Below are 21,548 nucleotides of genomic sequence, written 5' to 3' on the forward strand. Positions count from 1 at the left end.
TTCATTCTCATCGCTCACCTCACAGCCCAAGGCACTGAGACACAAACCCAAGGGCTTCCTTCAAACACCAAAGGCAGGTGGGTAGTGCCCCTCTCCTCCCCCTCCACCCCAGGGCTCAAACATCCACATGCTGAAACCCAGGAGCAGCGAAGCTGAAGTCAGAAGAAAGGAAGAAGCTGCCTGTAAGGTCTAGGGAAAAAAAAATATATTATGAGCAATTACACATTTACAATGGCAGTGGAAGAAGCTAATATATCTCATGCTGAAGTGGGCAGCAGGAGAGTTGTGCAAGATGAGATAAGCAGCAAAAATGTACGTTTCTTAGTTAAACTAAAAGCTTAGAGGGTACAATAAAACACTGCAGTTCCACCCAGGTTTTAATGAATGGATTTTCCCCTCTTGCACACTGACATACATTTGATATAGTTATTTATCCTATATATTTCTGGCGGCATATTTCCCAGGAGACCTTGTTTATCTCTCTCATAAGCACATGATGGATGTATGGCGCTTTGGATAAATGGTATCACAATCAGATATTTTTATGGATATAGGCAAACTGGGTTATTAACAAAGGAAGGGCAGAGAGGAACCAGCACGCAGAAGAAAATAGGAAATGATTGATGACAATACACCTGAGGTTGCAAGGTGTAAGCTCCAGATAATCAGCTAACAGAAGAGGAGATAAGGGCAGCGCTTGAGACAGAGCTGTTTTCTACCTCAGGGTCAATGTCACATCAGCTGCCCCAACGCCTGCGTCCCTCTGAGCCTGGGAGTTTAGAGCAGGCAAAAATTCCCTGGCAGGAGCAGCTCAAAAATTGTTGCCTTCCCTTTCTATCCAGTGGAACGCACAGGCAGATACAAAACTCTAAATCCCGCCAGAAAAACCTGAAACAAAAGAAATTCCAGGTTCTGGCGAGTTTGGGGAGGGAGTGGCGTTGGTGGTGCTGCCCTGTCCTGTCCACCACAGTGGGACCTGTGGTGCTGCACTACAAATAAGTAAAAATATTGGTTTATAATGGTAATAATTACTGTATTCAACTCTAGCTTTTTGATTTACAGAAACAGGAGGTATTAAAATGGGATATAAAAGGAAGATAAATCTGCAGGCACGATTTGACCTAAAATCTGGCACTTGTGTTGGGTGCTCACTGGGCTCTTCAGCCACCAGGGTAAAACCAGGAGTTTGAAATTTGGGGACTGCTAATACCTCTGCATGGCCTTTCTGGGTTGTTTTCAACACAACAGCTCGATGTGGGAGAGAACCTGGGCAGGAACAACTACATCCATCTGGAAGTGGGAGAAACAGCAGCAAGATAAAGCAATTTAGCAATACAGAGTTTGCAAATCTCCAGCTGCAGCCTGGACGACGTTCCAGCCTCACAGGTAAAGTGTCTGCGTGACACAACACAACAGGCAGCACATGAATCCAGGCTGGAAAGCAGTCCAGTTTCCCACTGCTAATGGAGATGTTAGATTGGCAAGATTCCAGCTGGTTTTGTCCTGGGAAAGCTGGATGAGGCAATCACAACCCACCTGAAATACCCTCCTGGGAGTTCCTGAAGCCAGGATACCCCAGCAGCAATGTCTTCAAGCAGGGAGGTGCAAATAAATACAGCCTCTCTGTGTTTATCCTCTTCCTTTCCTCATGAAAACTTGTGAAAATACAACATGGGATGAAGGAGAGCCCCACTGAGAGAAGTATCTCAACCAGAGGAAAGGACTGGAGCAGCAGAAGCAGTGCTGAACACATGCACAGCCTTCCTGAGTTCTCACACCAGGGTTATTAATCTGAACTTACACAGGGAGGGAGAGTTAGGAACACCAGTAAAAGATGGTACCAAAATTTAATGGCAACCAAAATGAAACAATAAAAGCTTCAGCATAGTATTTTTTATTACCCTCCAGGTTATAATAAATCATTAGTTAGGTGAATCAAAGCACAAAATCACAAGGACAAGATAAAGTTATGTCCTTTATGAGAGGTTTCTAAGCCTACAGGCTGAATATTCAGCCACTGCTGAAATCATACTTCAGTCCTGATGATCCTGATGGCTGTCAAACCTCTCCTCTCTTCCTCCAAAAAAAAAAATACAAAACAAAACCAAAAGCCAAGTATACAAACTCAGGTACTGTTACCACTTCCAAAAATCTGTGTTTTGAGAGGCACCACTGCTGTGTGTCTGACCAGCCTGATGATCAGGAGAGGTGGTTAAAGTTACAAAAGCCACTTGACTCATCTGAGAAATGTCCTTAATCAGGTTACACTGGAGATTCTCAAGAAGGGCAGGCATTGGCACTGCAGTTTGTGTCCTCTGAGGAGAACCATGCTCAGGGTCCTCACCTCCAGAGCAGCTACAGAGCCCCTGCAAAAAACCTGGAGGCACATCCTCCTTCACACAAGCAGTGACCTCTTTGACCATGACCCAAAAAAGAATCCCTTGGCAAATTTCCACCACACAAAAGATATTGCAGCTACCCAGTGGAAAAGGGAAATGTTTAGGGTTGGCAGCTAAATGATGAAGGCCATAATGAGCACAGAGCCCTCTTGTTTTACATATGCAATGTGCTCTGCCTTTCTTCAAGCTGTCACAGGAACCCTGTGGATAAGTGTGGAGGCGGCATGAGGGCTACAACTAAATGCATGTTCCATTGTTCAGATGTCAGGGAGCCTGAGCTGCTCTCACAGGAATTACATTCAGACAGCGTCAGTCTGAAAGGAAAGGAACGGGCGAAACCAGCCCACCATCACCAGCTCTGCTAAAAAACCCTCAGAAGAAGAGTTTGACCTTGCACATGTTAGAAGACTCACAGCACTCATGAACAACTTTGCACTGGTGGAATTGCCTTTTGGAGCAAAGCTGGTTATTTCACAGCAGGCCCAACCAAATGTCTTTGCAAAAATCATTTACCACCACCGAAGCTGCAGGAGGCAAATCCCTGGAAGGATCCAGGCTCAAAAAATCGTGCACAGGGTTTTAAAGTTCCTCTGTTGTTAGACCTGGACTGTGATGCACAGCCCCAGTATGGTAACAAAAGGCAAACCAATTTGTCTCTTTTCACAGTGAACTCTCTCCAAGTCAGATGTCCCACCCTGGATGGACCCAGCAGCAGCTGGAATACTGGATTTCATGGGATCAGACTTATGAACCCCAGCTTGTCTGGGGCAAACGCAGCTACTAAGGGCAGAAGACCTTGGGGATGTGCAGACAGCTTTTTCAAGATGTTCCATTGGTCCCAGAGCAGCTGTGGCTGCCCTTGGATCCCTGGAAGTGTCCAGGGCCAGGTTGGACAGAACTTGGAGCAACCTGGAATAGTGGAAGGTGCCCCTGCCCATGGCAGGGGTGGGAACAGTACAATAAATTGGGAAAGCAGGGTAGTGAGGCACAGTGGCTCTAAATGTCACGTTGGATACTGTTGTGCTCATTCAGATTTAGGCTTTAATGTGCTGGAATTTGCTCCACACGACACAGCTGCCTTCACAGAAGCTGTGCATCAGTGCACATCCTGCTGCACGTAAGATCAAAGTGTCTCTTCTTATCTCAAAGGAACCTTCAACAACAAGACAGTACAATTTGAAATCATGCAGCTACCAAAAACAGGCAGAGATAAAGCTTGTCTCATTTAGCCCATTGCAATAAACACAGGGAAAAGGCAAAATATTGAGGTCAGTAAGCACATCCAATCCCATGGGACAACTGCACATCCAAAGGTGTGGTTCCCAACACCCTCCCAGCTCCCGGTGTCTCCTGAATTGTTTCTGATTTGGATGAGACCCATGGGCAGAGCGAGGCCAACTCAGATAGCCAGTGAGGTGATGTCTTCCTAAGCAGTCTTCCCATCAGTTTTGTGTGAGTCCCTACTGATTCCTTCTAGCAAGGAACTGCCTCAGAGGCCGGCCCTGAGCACGAGGAGCCACCATTCTGTGGGGCAGGGTTGTTGCACTGTCGCCTTCTTGTCCTCTGACCTCCTGAACACGGGGACCAGCTGGCCCAGCACCCCCAGTTGCCATTAACAGCAGTATCTGGAAAAGAAACAACAACAAAGCTGGAAAGGACCTTCAGAAACAAGCATCTCTTTCCATGGGAAGAGCTGCCAGCTCCCATGAATCGTATTTGAATACAAACAGCTCTGCCCCTGTCCACATCACTAACAATACACTGGAGTCATTAACAATGAAGGATTGTTTCAGAGGTGTTAATTCTCTGTTCAGCATTTCTGGTGTTTGTTCAAACTACACTTCAGGTAGACATGAAAGGGGGGGAAAAAAGGGCAATTAGCTTTATATTTGCTTGAAGGATGTTTCTCTCTTTGTCTTAGTCCAAGCCTAGCTAGGAAACAGACCAACTAAACTTGTCTCAGCCACATTTCGAGGTGGTAGGGGCAGTGTTAGCACTTCAATGAACAACTGCTTGACTATTCAGCTTTCCCTCCATTGCTTTTCCTATTACACTGATTCTTCTGGACCCTGAGCATGTGAGTGACATAAATTCAAAATACTGAGAATCACAGAGGCGACACATAAAAGGAGGAAATGGGAGCGAGAAATGAAGTTACAGTGTTGACAAATGGATGGATGTGAGCTTTGGGAAGGTTGGATGTGACTATGAGTGTGAAAAACAGACTGAAGGTGTCAGTGACTCCATGGACTGCCTTAGAAATACCCAAAAATTGACCCCCTGTACAGTGAAATCTTGGCTTAAAGTGCATTTCAGCCTGGCTCAGTTTGGACACAGCCATGCAGAATGAGTACTGGCTAAGGCTGTAAACAAAGCCAGTGATAAATGCAGTGCCTCAAATTGTGGGTTGGTGCCAGAGCTCTGGGTGCCTGGGATCTGGTATTATTTAGCATATAATTAATGAGCTGGAAGAAGTAAACAAAATGATTAAATTCATAGATGATCCTAAACTAGAAGGAGTTAAGAACATCAGTCAGGAGACAGCGGAGACATAAAGTGACCAAGAAGCATTAATAAATGCTTCAAAACAACATAACAAGATTTTAAGATTAAAATGCACGGTGGCATATCTGGGGGAGAACAGTTTGCAACATGCTGGCTTTTTCAAAGGGAAAAGCTTAGGAAACAGAGCTGTTTCCTAAGGAGGAGACCCGTGGCTTTCCAGGGATTGTGAACTAGGCAGGAATTCCTATTTTGATTGGCAAGGCATGCACATGCAAAAATAAACCCACCCTCCTCAAGAGGGCACAGAAATTCAGAAGAGGGCAGGGAAAATACATGTGTCCCCTTTGCAGGGGCCCAGCTGGGTGCACTGGGCTGGGCAGGCTGGGGACAGCCAGGGCTGGCATCAGTCCCCATCCATCAGCTGCCAGCCCTGGAGACCCCTAACACAGCTGGGACTGTCTCCTGGGTCTCCCTCACCTTTCCTCCTGCTGATCTCACAGGCGCTGCCGCTGTAGCCGAGGGGACACAAGCACTCACACTCTGTTCCTGGAAGCAAGCACAGATGGTGGGAATTACACACCTGGGGCCACATTTCCCAGCAGGCATCCACTGCTCCCCAGCACTTCATCTTCTGGGAGGAAGGGACAGTGGATGAAATGCCATCATTTTTCTCCAGTGCTGAAGGGATCAATACCAATGAACAGGGGAGCTGTGACTGCCCTGGACCCCCTCTCACCTCCCCAGACATTTGTTCCTGCCCTGCAGCTCAACCTCAGACTCACTGCTGCAATTCCACAAGCCAGGGGACCACAGAGTCCTCCTGCTCTTCTCCAAGAGAGATCACAGAATCCTGGAATGGTTTGGGCTGGGAGGGACCCTAAAGCTCATCCCATCCCATCCCATCCCCTGCCATGAGCAGGGACACCTTCCACTACCCCAGGTGGCCCCAAGCTCTGTGCAGCCTGGCCTTGGACACTTCCAGGGATCCAAGGGCAGCCACAGCTCCTCTGGGCACCCTGTGCCAGGGCCTGCCCACCCTCACAGCCAGGAATTCCTTCCCAACATCTCATCTAATCCTGCCTTCCCCGTGGCCTCCTCTGGACTCGCTCCAGCAGCTCCGTGTCCTTTTAGCATTTGGGGTCTCAGACCTGGGCACAGCACTGCAGGTGGAGAGAGCTCTTGGTAAAGCTGATAAAGAACAAACTGCAGCATCAAGAAAGAGCAACCAGGACAGGAATATCCTAACTTGACTTTGTGGCAGAGGCAAAGCCCAATATCCCTGCTCTGGCTGCCCAGGGATGTGCATCCCCTGTCAGGAACCTGGAGAAGAGTTCCCACTTAAGAAAATACATGGTCATTTAAAACCTTTGCTGAGAAGATCCTAAATGAAATATTAACCTGCACTCAGCTCCTACAAAGTTATTTAAACAAGGGTCACCACGAGACAAATGCTTGAAGTGCTACAATCAGCTGCTGGTACCTGAAGTGATCGTTTCTGCATTAGATGCAATTTGATGATAACAATTCTCATCAGGACTTTTGCAGATGCAGATTGGAATTAGGCACTTGACAAAACGGTCCCTTTGTTACAAGCTCTCATCACATCATATATCTCTTATTTAGGCAGAGTGGTTTTCATTCAATTTATTTTTCCCCTTCATTTTTTAAATCACAGCCTGCTTACAGAGGAGGACAGCTTCTATCAGGAACAGGGGGAGGTGGTGGTGGTGATCACTGTGCTTGGCACTTATATGGTGCTTTTCATCTTCAAAACCCTTTTACAAACACTAATTAATGCTGACACAGTAGTCACTTCTCCAGGAAGATGGAAACAATCTTAAAAGCAAAAGGAGGAGACTTAAAGATGTCAAGGATTTTTTTTTAAATTCCTAACTGAGAAGTAACAAATTCTTCTGTAAAACTGATACAGGTAATGGTCACTCCCATGACAAAGACACATCCCTTGACTTTACTGTCTTTATTTACCAGGACTCTACAAACACAGCCACTTTAAAAACATAGAGTAATTCCCTGATAAAGAAATGACAGGAAAAACTAAAGAGCAACTTGCTTACCACATGCTCCCCACAAATTCCCAACTCATTTCCTTATGGCTCTCTACAGCTCCCTGAAAGGTGGTTGGAGTCAGGTGGGGTTTGTCTCTTTCACCAGGCAGCACTGACAGAATGAGAGGTCACAGTCTCAAGCTATGCCAAGGGAAATAAAGGTTGGAATAAATTCTGAGATTCTTTATCTTATTCAAGATAAAGTTCTGGAATGGCCTGCCCAGGGAGCTGGTGGTGTCACCATCCCTGGATGTGTTTAACAAAGCCTGGATGTGGCACTGGGTGCCAGGGTTTAGCTGAGGTGTTGGGGCTGGGTTGGACTCCATGATCTTGAAGGTCTCTTCCAACTCAGTTATTCTGTGAATTCAATCAAGAGAGTAGGAAAGAGAAGCAGGACCCCTGTACCTCTCAGGAAGGGGATGCCATTCCCATGGCATGGAGCACAACGACAGGAGCTGCTCTCCAGCTGGAACTCATCCAGAGCCCGGCGCAGATTCTCCTTTATCTTGATGGAATCAGCCAAGTCAGAGGGAGTCACCAGCTCATACAGCGGCTCTGCCTATGGGGAGGGGAGAAACTGCATTAATTCCCAAGCTCAAAATGCCATGAACATCCCAAGGCTCGGTGGTGGCACAGCTGGAGGGGGAAATGGGGACTGTGTGGCACAAACTTCACGTTTCCCATTGCTATTTGCTAAAACTTTGTGAAAAATGAGGCCACGAGGTCAGGAATTCTCCCAGAGATGCTCCCCTTGGTTTCCAACACCAGAGGAGTAACAACATTTTTGGTGTAACAAAATACAGCAGCCAACCTGTTGGATAAAAAACAGGCTAAGTTGCACAGGAGTTTCATTAAATACTTTCTCATCCATTTTTCTAGTACAGACATTTTTAGATCAGATTTGCCCAAACTTACATTTTCTAAGTGATCTCTTACTCTGATTTTAAGAATGCCCCCTAAAAACCATCCACAAAAATCTCCTCCTACAGCCCCCCAGCACAGCCAGAGGCACCAGCCACAGGGATGCACATCACCACTTCCACCTTCACCACTGCTGCATTTCAAGGCTGTTTTGTATCCTTATGGAGCCCAGATAAGGGTCTCATTGCCTTCCAGAAGTGACAGGATTTGATCTCCATATGCAGATGGGGTTGGGGAGAGAAGACAAGAGTGTGCACAGCACAGTGAATGTGCAGGACCAAGGAGACTTTGGCTCACTCATTTCTTTTCCTCCTGAGAACAAGGCAAAGTTAAAGTGGGGTGTCAATAGTGCCAGTCACCCATTACTGCCTGTGGGATGACAATTCCATGTGCCAACAGAGGATCCATCCCAAATTCCCATCCTCACTGCAGAGATGCTGCCATGCAGGCCACACACAGGAAGCATAAAGCTCACCCTCCTGCCATCACAGGCTCAAACTACAAGAACTAAAGAATGTTCCAATTAAAAAAAAAATCCTCATTTCCTGCTGCTGTACATCCACTCTTCATCAATTATCTGTGATCCATACTTTGCTTTTGGAATTCAGACCATACAAATGAGGAAATACACTAAGAGTGACCTGCCAAGTCCCTCCAGCAGATGATTTATGAACTGATTTGCTTTAGTTTTCCCTAACTAAGCATTCTTGGGCTGACATTTAGTCACACTCCACTGGTACTTTTGATCTTCCAGCCCCACAGGGATATTGGTATGGAAATGAAGATACCAAATCCAAATTACATCCGCCTGAGGTTTTTCACTGGGCAGCCTGGTCAGTGATGCCAGGCAAGACAAAGAACACCTCAGTTCCTCATGGGAGGTTTTTCTGTGTGGGGGATTTGGTGCAGAGGTCTGCATTTCTCTTTTCTGCTGCCCTGAAACCTCCCAGTGCATTTCTGGAAGGTCAATCCACAGCACACCAGGGGCTGCAGCAAGTGCCAGATGGGCACTGGCTGTACTTCCAAATTACTGATTTTTGCTTGATTCACCTTTTTAGAATTCACCTCTTTCTTGAGAAACGACCCCCTTTTACAAATGTAAAGATATTTGCCTAAAATTAAATTTTACAATGAAAAAAACCACTATAAATCAACTTCCACCTCTACCAGTCCAACTCCTGTTTAAAAAGATGTTCTCTTGCACCTTTGTACTATTCACTCATTTTGACATTAAAGATGATGAGGCAGAATTGCTACACACTTCTGCTTGCTTTTTTGCATTTCTAAAAATTCCCCAGGGATCAAAAATCCTTGCCTCTTCAAAGCCTAACTCCTGTTTTTAGGGTTCAGCTAAGCTGCACAAACATCCAGGCATGCACAATGAACCACCTGAAAGAATGGTCACTGGTGCTCACAGAAGTTGACAAACATCAAGGAAAATAAAAGTCCTTATAAAATGCATGCTGCCAGATATAATTTTTGGTAAGTTATACATTGGTAAAACAGAAGGTGGATCATCTGATCTGCCTGGCAGGCAGCAAGAAATGCCATCTGCACAGCCAAGTTAAAGGGTTAAAGCTGTTTACTTTGTGTATTTCCAACCACAGTCCCTTTAAAGCATCCCACCTTTGCATTTCTGAATACTCACTTAGAGAAGCTGCACAATAAGGTCTGTTATTCCTGTTTTTTTTTTTCCCCTCTAAATCCTGTTTATTTAAACACAGAGTTCTCCAAGGAGCTCAGCTGGGGCTGGAGGAAGTGGAAGGGTGCAGTACCTTCAGCTTTATGATCTCAGGGTTGTACTGCACAGCATCTCCCCAGTGCTGCATGAGCTGGGCCGTGGGCAGGTCCTTGTGGGCCAGCGTGGTGATGTCTTCACTCGCCCCTCCACGGACCAGCGCCAGGAAATCCTCCACAAACTGCTTCCTGGCAGTGCTGTCTGCAAAAAACGCACTCAGGAAAGTGCCCAGCTCTGCCCACGCTGGGTCTCTGTGGGCTGCAGTTATCAGCTAACAGCAAAAGTGCTCCCATGCAGGACCCGTCCCGCCCAGAGGGCAAAGGAGAAAGGCCACCAGTGCTGCTCACCTGGTTTCCTGCAAAGTGTGTCCCTCCTGCTGCCTGGCAGGAATTCCCCATCCTGCACCCTGCATCCTTTCCCTAAACTCCTTCCCCATGGCTTTAAGTTTCTTCCACAGCCTGATGCTCCTCACCACCAGGAATATTCCCTGTTCTCCTCCATGTATTTCCAGGTGCACCTTCCTCCTGCGCACACCCCCAGCTCCCCACGTCCCCAGAGGCTCCCCCAACACCATCACCTCCCTGTTTTCCCCATCAGGATGCAAAAAGAGGCGTGCTGGGTTACCCTGCTGAGAGGTGGGGGTTGATCTTTAACACAGAGCTGGCCAGGTGGGTGGTGGTTGATCTCCTTGGGATGCTGAGCAGATATTCACTCTCTACACAGAAAATCTTGGAAAAACCCCGAGCTCTGAGGTATTTCCCCCTCTGTTAAACCTAGCTGGAGTTAGCCAGCAGACTCAAAAGTGGCTGTGAGGGAGTGGGAAAATGTTTCAGGCAGGCAAGATGACAAAACCTTCCTTTCACTATGACAAAGAAATGAAATGGCAGAAGTGTTTTGTGCTTACCTCCAATCTCTTTCAAAAGGGCTTTACAGCCAGCTGAATCTACTCCAAGCCCCACAGAGAATTTACCAAAATTCACAGCAATGTTAAAGCCCTTCTGTGCACATTTCTGGACATCGCTCAGAGAATAACCTTAAATACACAAAAATTGTAAGCTTTAAATACAACTGTTTCATGTTTTATGTACACATACACAGAAAATGAGAGTTGATAGGTATTTTTTCTTTAGGAAAAGAAAAACAAGATATGATGAAGAAGATTAATTTTTGGGGTGTTTTTTTTTTTTGATACTTAACAGAACTATATGAAATGAAATCTCTGTGTTTTACAGAACTCAGAGGCCAAGTGCAAGGTAAATGCTGGAAAAGGAGGATTTTAGTCACCTACCCAGCTGTACTGGGTTAAGCAGAGCTGCAGTGAGTAGGAAAACAGTGGATGTCTAAGCACAGACTACCCACTCCCCCTCCCCATCCCCAGCCTCCAGGTTTTTAAGAGAAATAGATGAAATAGCTTCTCCTCCTTTTACCAGCTCACATCTCCAATTTTCTGCTGCCAGAAGAGCCTTAAGTACCACATGGAAATTTAGACTGGATATCAGGAAACATTTCTTCACTAAAAGGGTTATCAAGCCCTGGAAGAAGTTCCCCAGGACAAAGGTGGAGTCACCAGCCCCAGAGGGATTCATGGGACATGTGGATATGGCAGCTGGGGACATGGTTTAGTGGTGGCCTTGGCAGTGCTGGGTTAACAGTTGGACTCCATGATCTTAGAGAGCTTTTCCAACCTAAAGGATTCCATGATTCTAAGATGTGGCAGATTGGATTCTGTGTGAGAGCAGAGCAAGTACCAACCATGTCACTCAGGGTGGGATACCAGATCTGCAAAAGAAAACTTCAGTTCCAGCACAGACAGCACAAATATAATGAGGAATTTGAAGGGAAAAACCTGAATTCTCAGACTGGACCTACAAAGCCCTGCTGAGAACTTACAGCCCAGTTCAGCACTTGTGTGAAAACGTTGGTATTGCTGCAGGATCCTGATCTGGGTCAGCAGACACTGAGCATTTTGATGCAAACAATAATACACTTTAGTTCAAACAAACGTGGCTTGTGATGGGCCCACAGCAACAGCTGAGAAATTGGGAAACTCTGTTAGAACTTGAATACCTGAAATGTGAATCTAAATTCTGTCCCTCTCTCTGACTCCAGGGTAAGGAACTTCCCACACAGCAGAAGAACAAACAAGCAGAGTATTACACAAAGCAGAGCCCAGTAAATGCCTCTGCAAACAGACAGCAGAGGCAGTTCCTCACTCCCCTGCCAATGAATAAATAATTGAGAGTGCAGCTATTGATTAATGTCACACTGCTCACTCTGTCCTACACAACAATCATCATTTCTCACAACAAAGGGAGCCAGAGCCAAAGAGCAGGAGCAATGTCAGGCACAAGAGTCGCCCAGCAAATTATTTACTGTTTCCTACATGCTGGAAAAGCTCTTGAGGCTAAAGGTGTTCCAAAACTGCCATTTGAAAGGCAGTGGAAAAAGAACTTGGGTGAAGGTTTTCAAAGCTAACAGAAGTGTTAAAATCCACTATTCTCATTCATCTCAACATCTTGTCAGCCTCTAAAACGTGTTGTCTAAAATGCTTGCCACAGGGCCTTTCTTTGTGAGCTAAATCCAGCCCATGATGCTGAGCATGCTTTGAAAACCTCTTTATTCACTGCCAACCTCAACTCCCACATTTCCTGCAGGATTTCTTTGAGATGCTGTTGACTCCTTCTCCCATCATCTCCCTGTCAGACCTGAGCCATCCGTGTGTGCCTGCACAGAGGCTTTCCCACCCAAAATCTGGCCCCAAAGCTCCTTCCCCGCCATCAGACGCACGTACCCGCCTTGCGGAGCTCGTCGCTGTTCATGACCAAAGTGTATTCATAGATGCCTCCCACGGTGGCCTCCTTGATGAAGTGTGTCCCAAAATCCCTGAAGAGCTCCCGGTATTCCCCGTAGCTGTACTCCGTGGGGAGCTGCCGGAGCCGCTGCAGGAACTCGTGATGCAGCATCAGGGCCCGGGGCTTCAGCTTGTAAACACCAACAGCCAGCTCAGAGCGGGCGTGGATGAACTTGCTGGACTGCAGGAAAGGCAGGAGAGCCCAGGAGGAGTGAGGGATGTCATTCTCATGACAATGGGAATTGGTTATTTGCAGTTAAACCATCAGCGCTGGTCGGGATTTATTAATTTCACAGTTTCCAACTGGAAATCTTATAAGTTGAAATCTCCTAACTATTTTTCATTTCTTAAAAAAAAAACCCAAAATCTCCTTTTTTTTTTTTTTTTTTTTTTTTGCAAAAGCAAAACTTGTAGTAGTAGAAGTTCCTGAGAATCAGGCCGTAACTGGGACACAGGAAAAGGCAGGGTCCAGGTTCTGATGTGGCACATCCAGTATGCAAGGACACCTCAGCATCCTGCAGGACTGCTTTACCCCTAATAAAACTTCATCTCTCACAAACTCTCTCCTGAAAAGTTCTGACATCTGAAATCATGATTTGTGCAGGAAATGGCCATTCTGGCTGAGCCAGATTCATGCTTCACAGACTATGCCCTTATCAAAATGGAAAGGAAAGAAGAAAACACAAACACTTTCTCTCTCTCTCACACTCACACTCACACTCTCACATATATATATGGCTCTGTGTAGATATGTAAACGTGGATAATTCTTTTCTCTCCCCTTTCTGGCATCAAACTCTGGAAAAGAAAATGTCTTCCATTATGTTCAAAGGATTTAGTGTTCAGTTGCCTGGGCCAGCAGGACAAGCACATCAGGGAGGGATCAGTATAGAGCACTGCAGCTTAAATAATAAAATCAGGACTTAATATTTTGTTTCTTTACGGATACCTGTTACAAATGCTTCTCATCAACCTCTGATCTTGTTGTGAGAAATTCCACTTTGCAGGAAGCAAATGCAAGGAATGCTTTGCCATTCCTGGGTACACTTTATACTGAAAGGAGACACAGATTGGTGATAGTATTACACCACTGATATGAGCTACCTTTGTTTATGGCAATAACAGATGAAAAACGAGAAAACACATTATGGCAGTCATAGGAGTTACAGATTCAAGTTGAACAGGCTTTTCAGTTTCAATTTTTCACTACAAGCATTCAAAGGTGGAGGCCCAGCAGGGCAGTGGACAGACCACGGTGAGAATCAGAGAATATCCCCAGCTGGAAGGGACCCTCAAGCATCACTGAGTCCTCTCAACAAGCTGTGGCTGATTTCAAAGGCCAAGCAGCCCAGATCCTGGCTGAGAGCTGAATGGAAAAGCTCCTGGGTGCTGCAAACACAAAGGAAGGCATTGTGGGGGCAGTCAAGACCTGAACAAATGGCAGAATCCAGTTGGGGAAAGGATTTGATTTATGCCAGTCCTGGCTGCTGACCTGAGGAGGAGCCTCAAACCAACACACACACACACACACACACACACTTACAGGGAACACATTAGCAGGGAATTAAGTGCAGCAGTGCTTACACTTGAAGAAAATCTTTTCGTCCTCTGCATGAACTTCTTGAACCTCATGTCATTCGAATTGTAACCAAGTTCAAACACTTTTGGTATTTTTATACCGACGCTGAAGCTTGTCTGCGAAGCTTTTGCCTTCAGGACACTGCTTTCATAATTTGAGTAGGAGTCATATTCAGTCATTGTAAATTCATATTTGCCTTTGGTCTAAACAGAAAGGAAAAACAACACGTCTCATTTCCTGCACAGTGATTGTACACCTGAAGCATGGGGAAGGAATGCAGACACAAATATACTTGTGAATTAATGCTTGCACTTTGAAGATGAAAAGCCTTGTATAATTGCAAAGCACTATTATTATTAACACAGGTACTTCAAGAATACTTGATTTACAGCAGCAGGAAAGCTCCCATCTCCTCCACACTGCAAGGTCCTCAGGCTTTCATGTAATGTCAATCTCATGCAAAGAAGGTGAAATCTTAAACACAGGCGTCAATTAAAGAACAAATTCTAAAAAGAAAAGGTTTCCTAGTGGGCAGCACTCAAAAACATCATGATATCAGAAGCACTAAGGTCAAATATGTGATATTTGAAATCCTGTTTTGATGCATGACAGGAACAAGTTTTCACACAAAGCGTGTGGTGTGTTCAGCATCGTGGAGTGCATGGGGAATGAGGATGTCTTGGAATAGGGTAAAAATCAGCCTGATCCTACTGAGTGTCAAGAATTTTGTGATTTGTTTTACAAAATGATCCGGCAATGAAGCTTTGGGCACTAAATCCACTGGAAGATGTGTGTGTAGGTTTATTTGCAGGCACATCTGGCACGCACCTCTGGTGTGTAGCTTTCCACGTTGTAGGGCTTCCTGAACCTTGTGTCTGTGATGTAATGGGGAGAACATCCCCCAGCATAGTACCTGTGATCAAGGACCAACCCCTCCAAACTGTTTGTGAAGATATTCAACCTGTAGGTGAAGTAGAACAGCAATATTTTATGGTACCATCAATTCAGAGCTAAACACTTGGCTGAGAAAAGCAAAAGATTGTTTTATTTGGCCACAGGCTCTTTGTTTCACACTTCTTTATTTTGAAACCCCAAAAGAAAGCTTGGCCTCTTTCACTGCCCAACCAACCCAGGGGCTGCAGAAGGACCTGACTAATGAGAAAGCAAAAGACAGAGTTGAGTTTTGACACTTGATGAATATAAATGGCAATTTTCATCGCCCAGCTGTGAATGACACCAGTGTTACTGCCACCAGCACTGGCAGCTTTGTGGCCTTTACTGGAACTCTCCAGGAAAAGCAGAACAAACTGGATCAGCCAAACCCCCACCCCACCAGGCTGCTCACCCTGAGCACCCCCAAATATCCACAGCATCCATCAGAACCTTCAAAGACAGGTTTGCCAATCCATGCCATCAATCCAGACTGATTTTGAATTCCCCCTTCTTCATTCTGGTTTATCAGCCAAAATCTTTGCCAGGTTGGCCAAGGGTCAACCAGAGGTCAGTAGATAACAGCAAAAATGGTTGGGGAACAAGAAAAGAGGTACTCAAGAAAGAACTCAACTGATCCTGGAAAGCACAGTGAGTTTTCCTTTGATTTCAGTGGATGATGGACAGAAACCTTAACCTGTCTGCTCTAAGAAAGGATGCAGCACTGCAGTTTGTGGAGGTGAGGAGATTAAACCCCATTGCTTTCCCCATTGCTGCTGGTGGGCTGAAACTTCATCTAAAAAACCCCACAAAAAACTATCAGTGCTCCAGGGCTCTGTTGGATCTGCCTCTCCTGATTTTGGGGAGAGAGGCTTGCATGATAATGACACTGAAGCTGTAAAAAAATTAACTCTAATTTTAGAACAATCTAGGAAAAAAAGGGAAGTCCACTAAAAGCAAATTACTGAGCAATTGTGGCTTCAAAGAGATGAGAAGCATGTTCCTATAATTGTCCAACATTATTTTTAATTTTGATTAAACTCAGAAGTACAAAGCATTAGCAATGACATGTGCAGAAGCCGTATCTCCAGAGAATAATGAGAAAATTATATTTTTTCCTTGCAATACGATTTTCCTTTTTCTTTTTTTTTTTAATGTAAAAAGCAATTTTTCCCTGCAGAATAAGGAAAAAAACCCTCTTTTCACACAGCCTGATCTTATAGAAAGTTGTCACAATCTTAGCCTGCAAAAGCTGAATCAATTCAGACTTTGATTTTAATCCCCACAGAGTTACTAATATGCAGGTTTACCCTACCCCTCTCACACAAAGCACGAAAATTCCACCACCTCTCAATGTCATGGAAGAAATCAAAAGAATTTGAACACTTTTTCCCCCTCCCCACCAAACCAATACAGGGTGTAAGAAAACAAATCCAAGGATTAATGGTTTGGGTTAGGAGGATCTTTAAAGGTCATTTAGTCCCACCCCCTGCCACGGGCAGGGACACCTTACACCATCCCAGGTTGCTCCAAGCCCTGTCCAACCTGGCCTTGAGCAATTCCAGGGATCCAAGGGCAGCCACAGCTTCTCTAGGCAACCTGTGCCAGGGCCTGCCCACCCTCACAGGAGTGAATTCATTCCCAATACCCCATCTAACCCTGTCCCCTGGCAATGGGAAGCCATTCCCCCTTGTCCTGTCCCTCCAGGCCCTTGTAAATCCCTCTCTCCATTTTTCTTGTTCACTCCTTCAGGGGAAAGGCTGCAATGAGGTCACCCCAGAGCCTTCTCTTCTCCAGCCCAAACAACCCCAATTCTCTCAGCCTTTCCTCTTAGCAGAGCTGCTCCGTCCCTCTGACCAACTTGGTGATCTTCTCTGGACTTGCTCCAACAGGTCAATGTCCCCCAGGCTTTGGATCAGGTTCCTGGATCCCAACTCACTCCTGGATACAGCAACTGCTCCAGCTTTCCTCTGTTCAGTGTCCGAAGTCACATTAGATCATTCTCAGCCTTAAGTAAAACAGCACCTCACCAAAGTCACAGCCTTACCCTTTTGCCAGATTCTCTATTCCCCAATACTCTTCCATCTTCTGGTCACATTTCCTGAACACTTTTTTGCAGTTTTTCTCATCTGACTGGTCCCCACAGTCGTCATCCCCATTGCAGAGCAGCCTCCGTGCAATGCATCTCCCTAGGATGGAAGGGGAATGTCACCCATAAAACAATCTGTGATTACACTCCCTGACATGGAGTCTAGGAGCAAAATAGAAACTTTCTGGAATGAATGGTTCAAATCTAGCTGGAAAAAAAAAAAATCTTCTCTATCAACATGGATCCCCAAAATCCATCTGCTCAGTTTCACTCAAAAGCATCATAATCTGAAAAATTCTTGCTCAACTTAGGAAAAATCCCACAATAATTAAAAGTATAAAAAAGCATAGAATGTTTTTGCTATTTTCTTTTTCATTTTGAGAGAACAAACATGCTGTTTCAGCAGGCCTTGTAAATGGTATTCTTTTCTTTCTCTCTTCCCATGTCCACAATTACTGAGTGTTTTCAGTCTCACCAAACACTGGAAGATGGAGAGCAGAGGCTTTCCCTTTGCCCCATCTCAGGTGCTGAACTCCTGTTGCTGTCACTTGTGCTACAGATTTTGCTGGTATAGCCAGGTAATAATGTCCTATTTGGAGATTCTAAAGATGGATTATAGGCTCACTGACACAAACACAAGCATGGAAGGAGCCAGGTCAATTCCTGGCATCCCTCCGGCCCAGCAAACTCATGTAGAAGCACAAAGTTCAGCACAGTGGCATCAGAAGTGCCACCTGAGCAGCACCTGTTCCCAAATCCTTACCTGTAACTGCACACACAAACCCATCACAGCGAGCTCTATTCCTGCAAGGACTGTTTGTGACACACTGCTCAGCCTCTCTGTCGGAGGCATCACAGGGATCTCCACTGAACTGAGAGGGCTGTTCCAGGCGGGCAAATCTGTACTGTGATGAAATAAAAAATATTGACTCAAGTGCACAGAAATGGTGAATTTTACGCTTCTCTGGTTGAAAAACAAACTTTGTGTCACCGGGGTCTGATCTAAGCGCGCTCTGTCGTATTAAAAGAGAAAAGTGTCAGCACAGAAGTGTGAAGCTGGTAATTTGCCTCGTTTCAAAGGTTTCTGATCTGCGACAGTTTTAATTTTACTGAGGAAGGGTTGAGGATTGGGAGGGATGAAGGAAAGTTTGCTTCTCTTTGACAGTTTGTTTAAATGAGCCTGACAGTGCAGTGCGGGACTTTGCAAGAGTAAGGAAGGATCCAGTTCCATCTCCTCTTTCAATTAGTGCTGGTAACGACATCCCTTGTTATTTTCTGTCAGTGTATTTACTTGCCCCTCTGTATCATTAGGGATTTTTTTCCGCCCACAACACTGCTGTGAAGCAGTCAATTACTCCATCCAATATGTTAGCCCTCCTTTTTTCCCCAGCTTCTGAGATTAACTCTCTGATACGAAGCTTCACTCTGCCCCCAACACCCATCACTGGTTATTTCTGCTTAAGCCTGGGAACAGCTTCTCCAACTTGTTAGCAGAGGTCTCTCCAGCAACGGGGATTTTGCTCTTCACGCTGTTGGGATCATTACTTTCATTTGATGGGGCTTCTCAGGTGGAAAATGCTGGCTGGCAGACAAGAAAAAGCATCTTAATCCTGAGAAGCACCAAGTGTCTCCAGGTCCCACAGGGGACCATTAGTGGGGATGGTGCCTCACACTGATGCTGGAAGGACAGAGCTGTGTTGGAAAGTCCCTCAAAGCCTGGCCTTACACCTTCTCAGGACAGTGAGGCACCCTGGAAAGCACTGGAATTAGTGGGGGTGGTGAGCTGACGAGCTAAAAGCACCTGAAGGCAAAACTCATGGTCTCACCTGTACAGGGCTTTCCTCAGCAACCCCCCTCGGTTTGCCCAACCCCATGGACAAAAAGGACATGGATCAAAGCAGGTCCCACCTCCTGGTTTCTCAGAGGTCCCCAGAGCACAGACACTCACCCTTTTCTTCTGGCAGGGGTCACACTTGCTCCAGGAGGACCAGGGGGAGAGGATGCAGTCACGGGGCTGTGGTGGGACACTCACGGAGCGGGTGTGCCTGCCCCTGGCCACGCTGCCAATGGGGCTCAGGGTCTCCTGGCCTCTGTGTCCAACAACACGAGAGCTTCAGGCTGTGAAACTGTGAGCTCTGAGGACCTGGCCCCTCAGCCTACGCCTGTGTGAAACCTCACACCAAGGAGAACTAGCACTCATCATGCTTTGTAGGCAACCTCTGGATTTCAGTCCTCATCCGGATGGCGCTGATGCCACTGGCACTGGTTCTGCAAAAGCCTGACCCACTCTGCAGTGCCAGCATGGGAAACTAAACCCACAGCCCACCAATCTGGGCTTCACCTCAAGCTGTGCAAGCAGTAAAACTTTCACCATCAGTCCCAAGGAAAGGCCTGGCATGCACTCAGCATTTCTCAAAACCAGGATTAAGTGTCTCTCTTTGCCCGGCAGTCCATTTTCCCCCCAAGCTGGCCAAAGGCACTGGTCTCAGTTCACGAGTCATTAACCCATTAATCCCTTTCAACCCAGCAATGAACCTGAACCCCAAGTGTGAGCCTTTACTCTTCACCCCAGCCACTCTCACTCCCTCACATGACAGCTGTCTCCAAGGTTTCCACAAGGCCACAGTTAAAATGCTGCCTCCTCTTTTGGTGGATTCAGGATTTCTGACTAAATCCTTGTCCCAGACAAATGCTCCCTTGTTGCACCTCCTTCAAGTGGGGAGCTTTAGTAAAGTTTTGACAATTAGTTTCTTTTCATACCCAGTTTGACAAGGAAACTACCACAGTGACATTCCAAATTTTTCCATCCCGACAAGGAACAGCATCAGCTGAAGCTTTAAGTATGATTTAGTGCCTTGCATGGTGTTCCCATTATAGCATATTAAAAATCACATGGAATAAAGGAATTACAAAACCTCATCAGCTTGCTGAGGCATGAAATCAAAGCTCAAAGTTCAGAGAACAGTGCAAAAATATAGTCAGATTGGAAAGATTACAAGATGTAGTTCTCTGAAGCAGTAAAATCTATTACACCAGCAGAGAAAGGAACGGCTCTCAGCCACGTTCTCACCATTTCTGCACTGGAAGGAAACAACCCCCTGTGTGCCTGGCACTCTGTGGGGCAGCCAGCACGGAAGGAGGCTGCAAGTTCAAACAATCCCACGTTACAACACGAGCATGGCAATTTGTCAGCTCCAATTCATCACCAGGATCGCTCCTCTGACGGTGGAAACGCTGGCCTACGCCGACTTCCACACGACAGCTTTTGCCATTCCTTAGAGACAGCAGGAATCGCTCACGACAGCAATTACAGCCCGTACAACACCAAAGCCTGTGCTGATCCTGATGGTTTCTCCTGTCATCCCTTGCAAGTGGCTCCAGAAACCCTCACTCACCCGAAGCCACGAGCAGTCTGGGTGCCCAGCACGGCACAGAGCAGCAGCAGCAGGTGGACCCTCATCGCTCCGAGGTAGCGCCGGCGGTCCCACACCGCCAACACCCCCACCCCGTCTGCCGTGGGGGTTTGAACAGGGCTCCAGCACAAAAAGAGGAGCTGCAGAGCTGCTCTGCCACCCTGTAAACAGCAGATGACCCAGCACCTGGCAGGCTCACAAGGTAAACGCTGCAGTGGTTAGCACACGGCTCTCCCGAGGCCAGCAAAGCTGTGCCTAGGAGCAATTTGCACCTTCATTTGTAATGCTCCTTTCAAGGGACGGGGAAAATGAATATTTCAACAAACGAAACATATTTGAGTCTTGGCAGGAAGGAAGTGATAAGTAAACTCAAGTCGGCTTTCTAGGAAGAGAGTGCAGAATCATTTATTTATTGCTGCTTTTCATGTCTGTCTTCCAGAGGAAGGTCAGACACCAGGCATAAGCACTTATTCTCATGCCTCAAGAAGGTCTTATCCCTCAGAGTGCCATTCCCTGTCTCTTCTGCTAGTGGGGAGGACAAGAGCCCCAGCCCTGGCTGGGCCATGCCACAGAGATTCTCTGCTCCACATCCCCAAAGTCTTGAGCCCACGAAAGCAGGACCTGTCAGGGTATCAAATGTAATGTCTCTGTGTTTTCTTGCTATTGCACTGAGTCATTCTCTCTTTGAAATGGTCCTGACTGGGCTGAGAACTTACCATGGGCTGGTGGCCATCAGGTCAGTTGGGCTTTCAAAGGCAGATCAGACAGAACCTGGAAGAGTTTTTCTTTGGTTGCCTGTTGAGCATTCACATCCTGCTGCTTCTCCCTCCAGGTACAGCTTTTTGATTCCTGAGACACAAGAGTCTTTTCTGTCATCCTCCTATTAGGCTTAGCCTACAGCAAGCATCTTAGAGAGAGCAAAGTTCTCTGATTCTGTGTCTTCCTGCACAAAATGAGGAATACCATCGTGTTTTCCCACCCTCCCCCTTGCTGGACAATGAGAAGACAGCCTGACTCGTGCAACTCTGGCTTTTAGCAGCACAATCTCTCACCCTGGG

At 46.3% G+C, this 21,548-nt stretch overlaps 1 protein-coding gene across 1 annotated transcript; it reads right to left on the reverse strand.

Annotated features, from left to right (window-relative positions):
* Window positions 1–3,423: 3,423 nt before the first annotated feature.
* C8B (complement C8 beta chain) lies at window positions 3,424–20,592 on the reverse strand. Its single transcript, XM_068198854.1, has 12 exons — window positions 20,473–20,592; window positions 19,026–19,167; window positions 17,841–17,982; window positions 17,036–17,177; window positions 14,887–15,019; window positions 14,064–14,261; window positions 12,421–12,661; window positions 10,534–10,662; window positions 9,667–9,830; window positions 7,376–7,529; window positions 5,382–5,450; window positions 3,424–4,024 (listed from the first exon to the last, which is right to left on the reverse strand). Exons 1-12 carry the CDS (start codon window positions 20,535–20,537, stop codon window positions 3,873–3,875), a joined length of 1,731 nt encoding a protein of 576 aa, XP_068054955.1. The 5' UTR covers window positions 20,538–20,592; the 3' UTR covers window positions 3,424–3,872.
* Window positions 20,593–21,548: the final 956 nt, after the last annotated feature.

Source organism: Anomalospiza imberbis, chromosome 9, assembly GCF_031753505.1.
Source record: "Anomalospiza imberbis isolate Cuckoo-Finch-1a 21T00152 chromosome 9, ASM3175350v1, whole genome shotgun sequence".
Lineage (NCBI taxonomy): Eukaryota > Metazoa > Chordata > Aves > Passeriformes > Viduidae > Anomalospiza > Anomalospiza imberbis.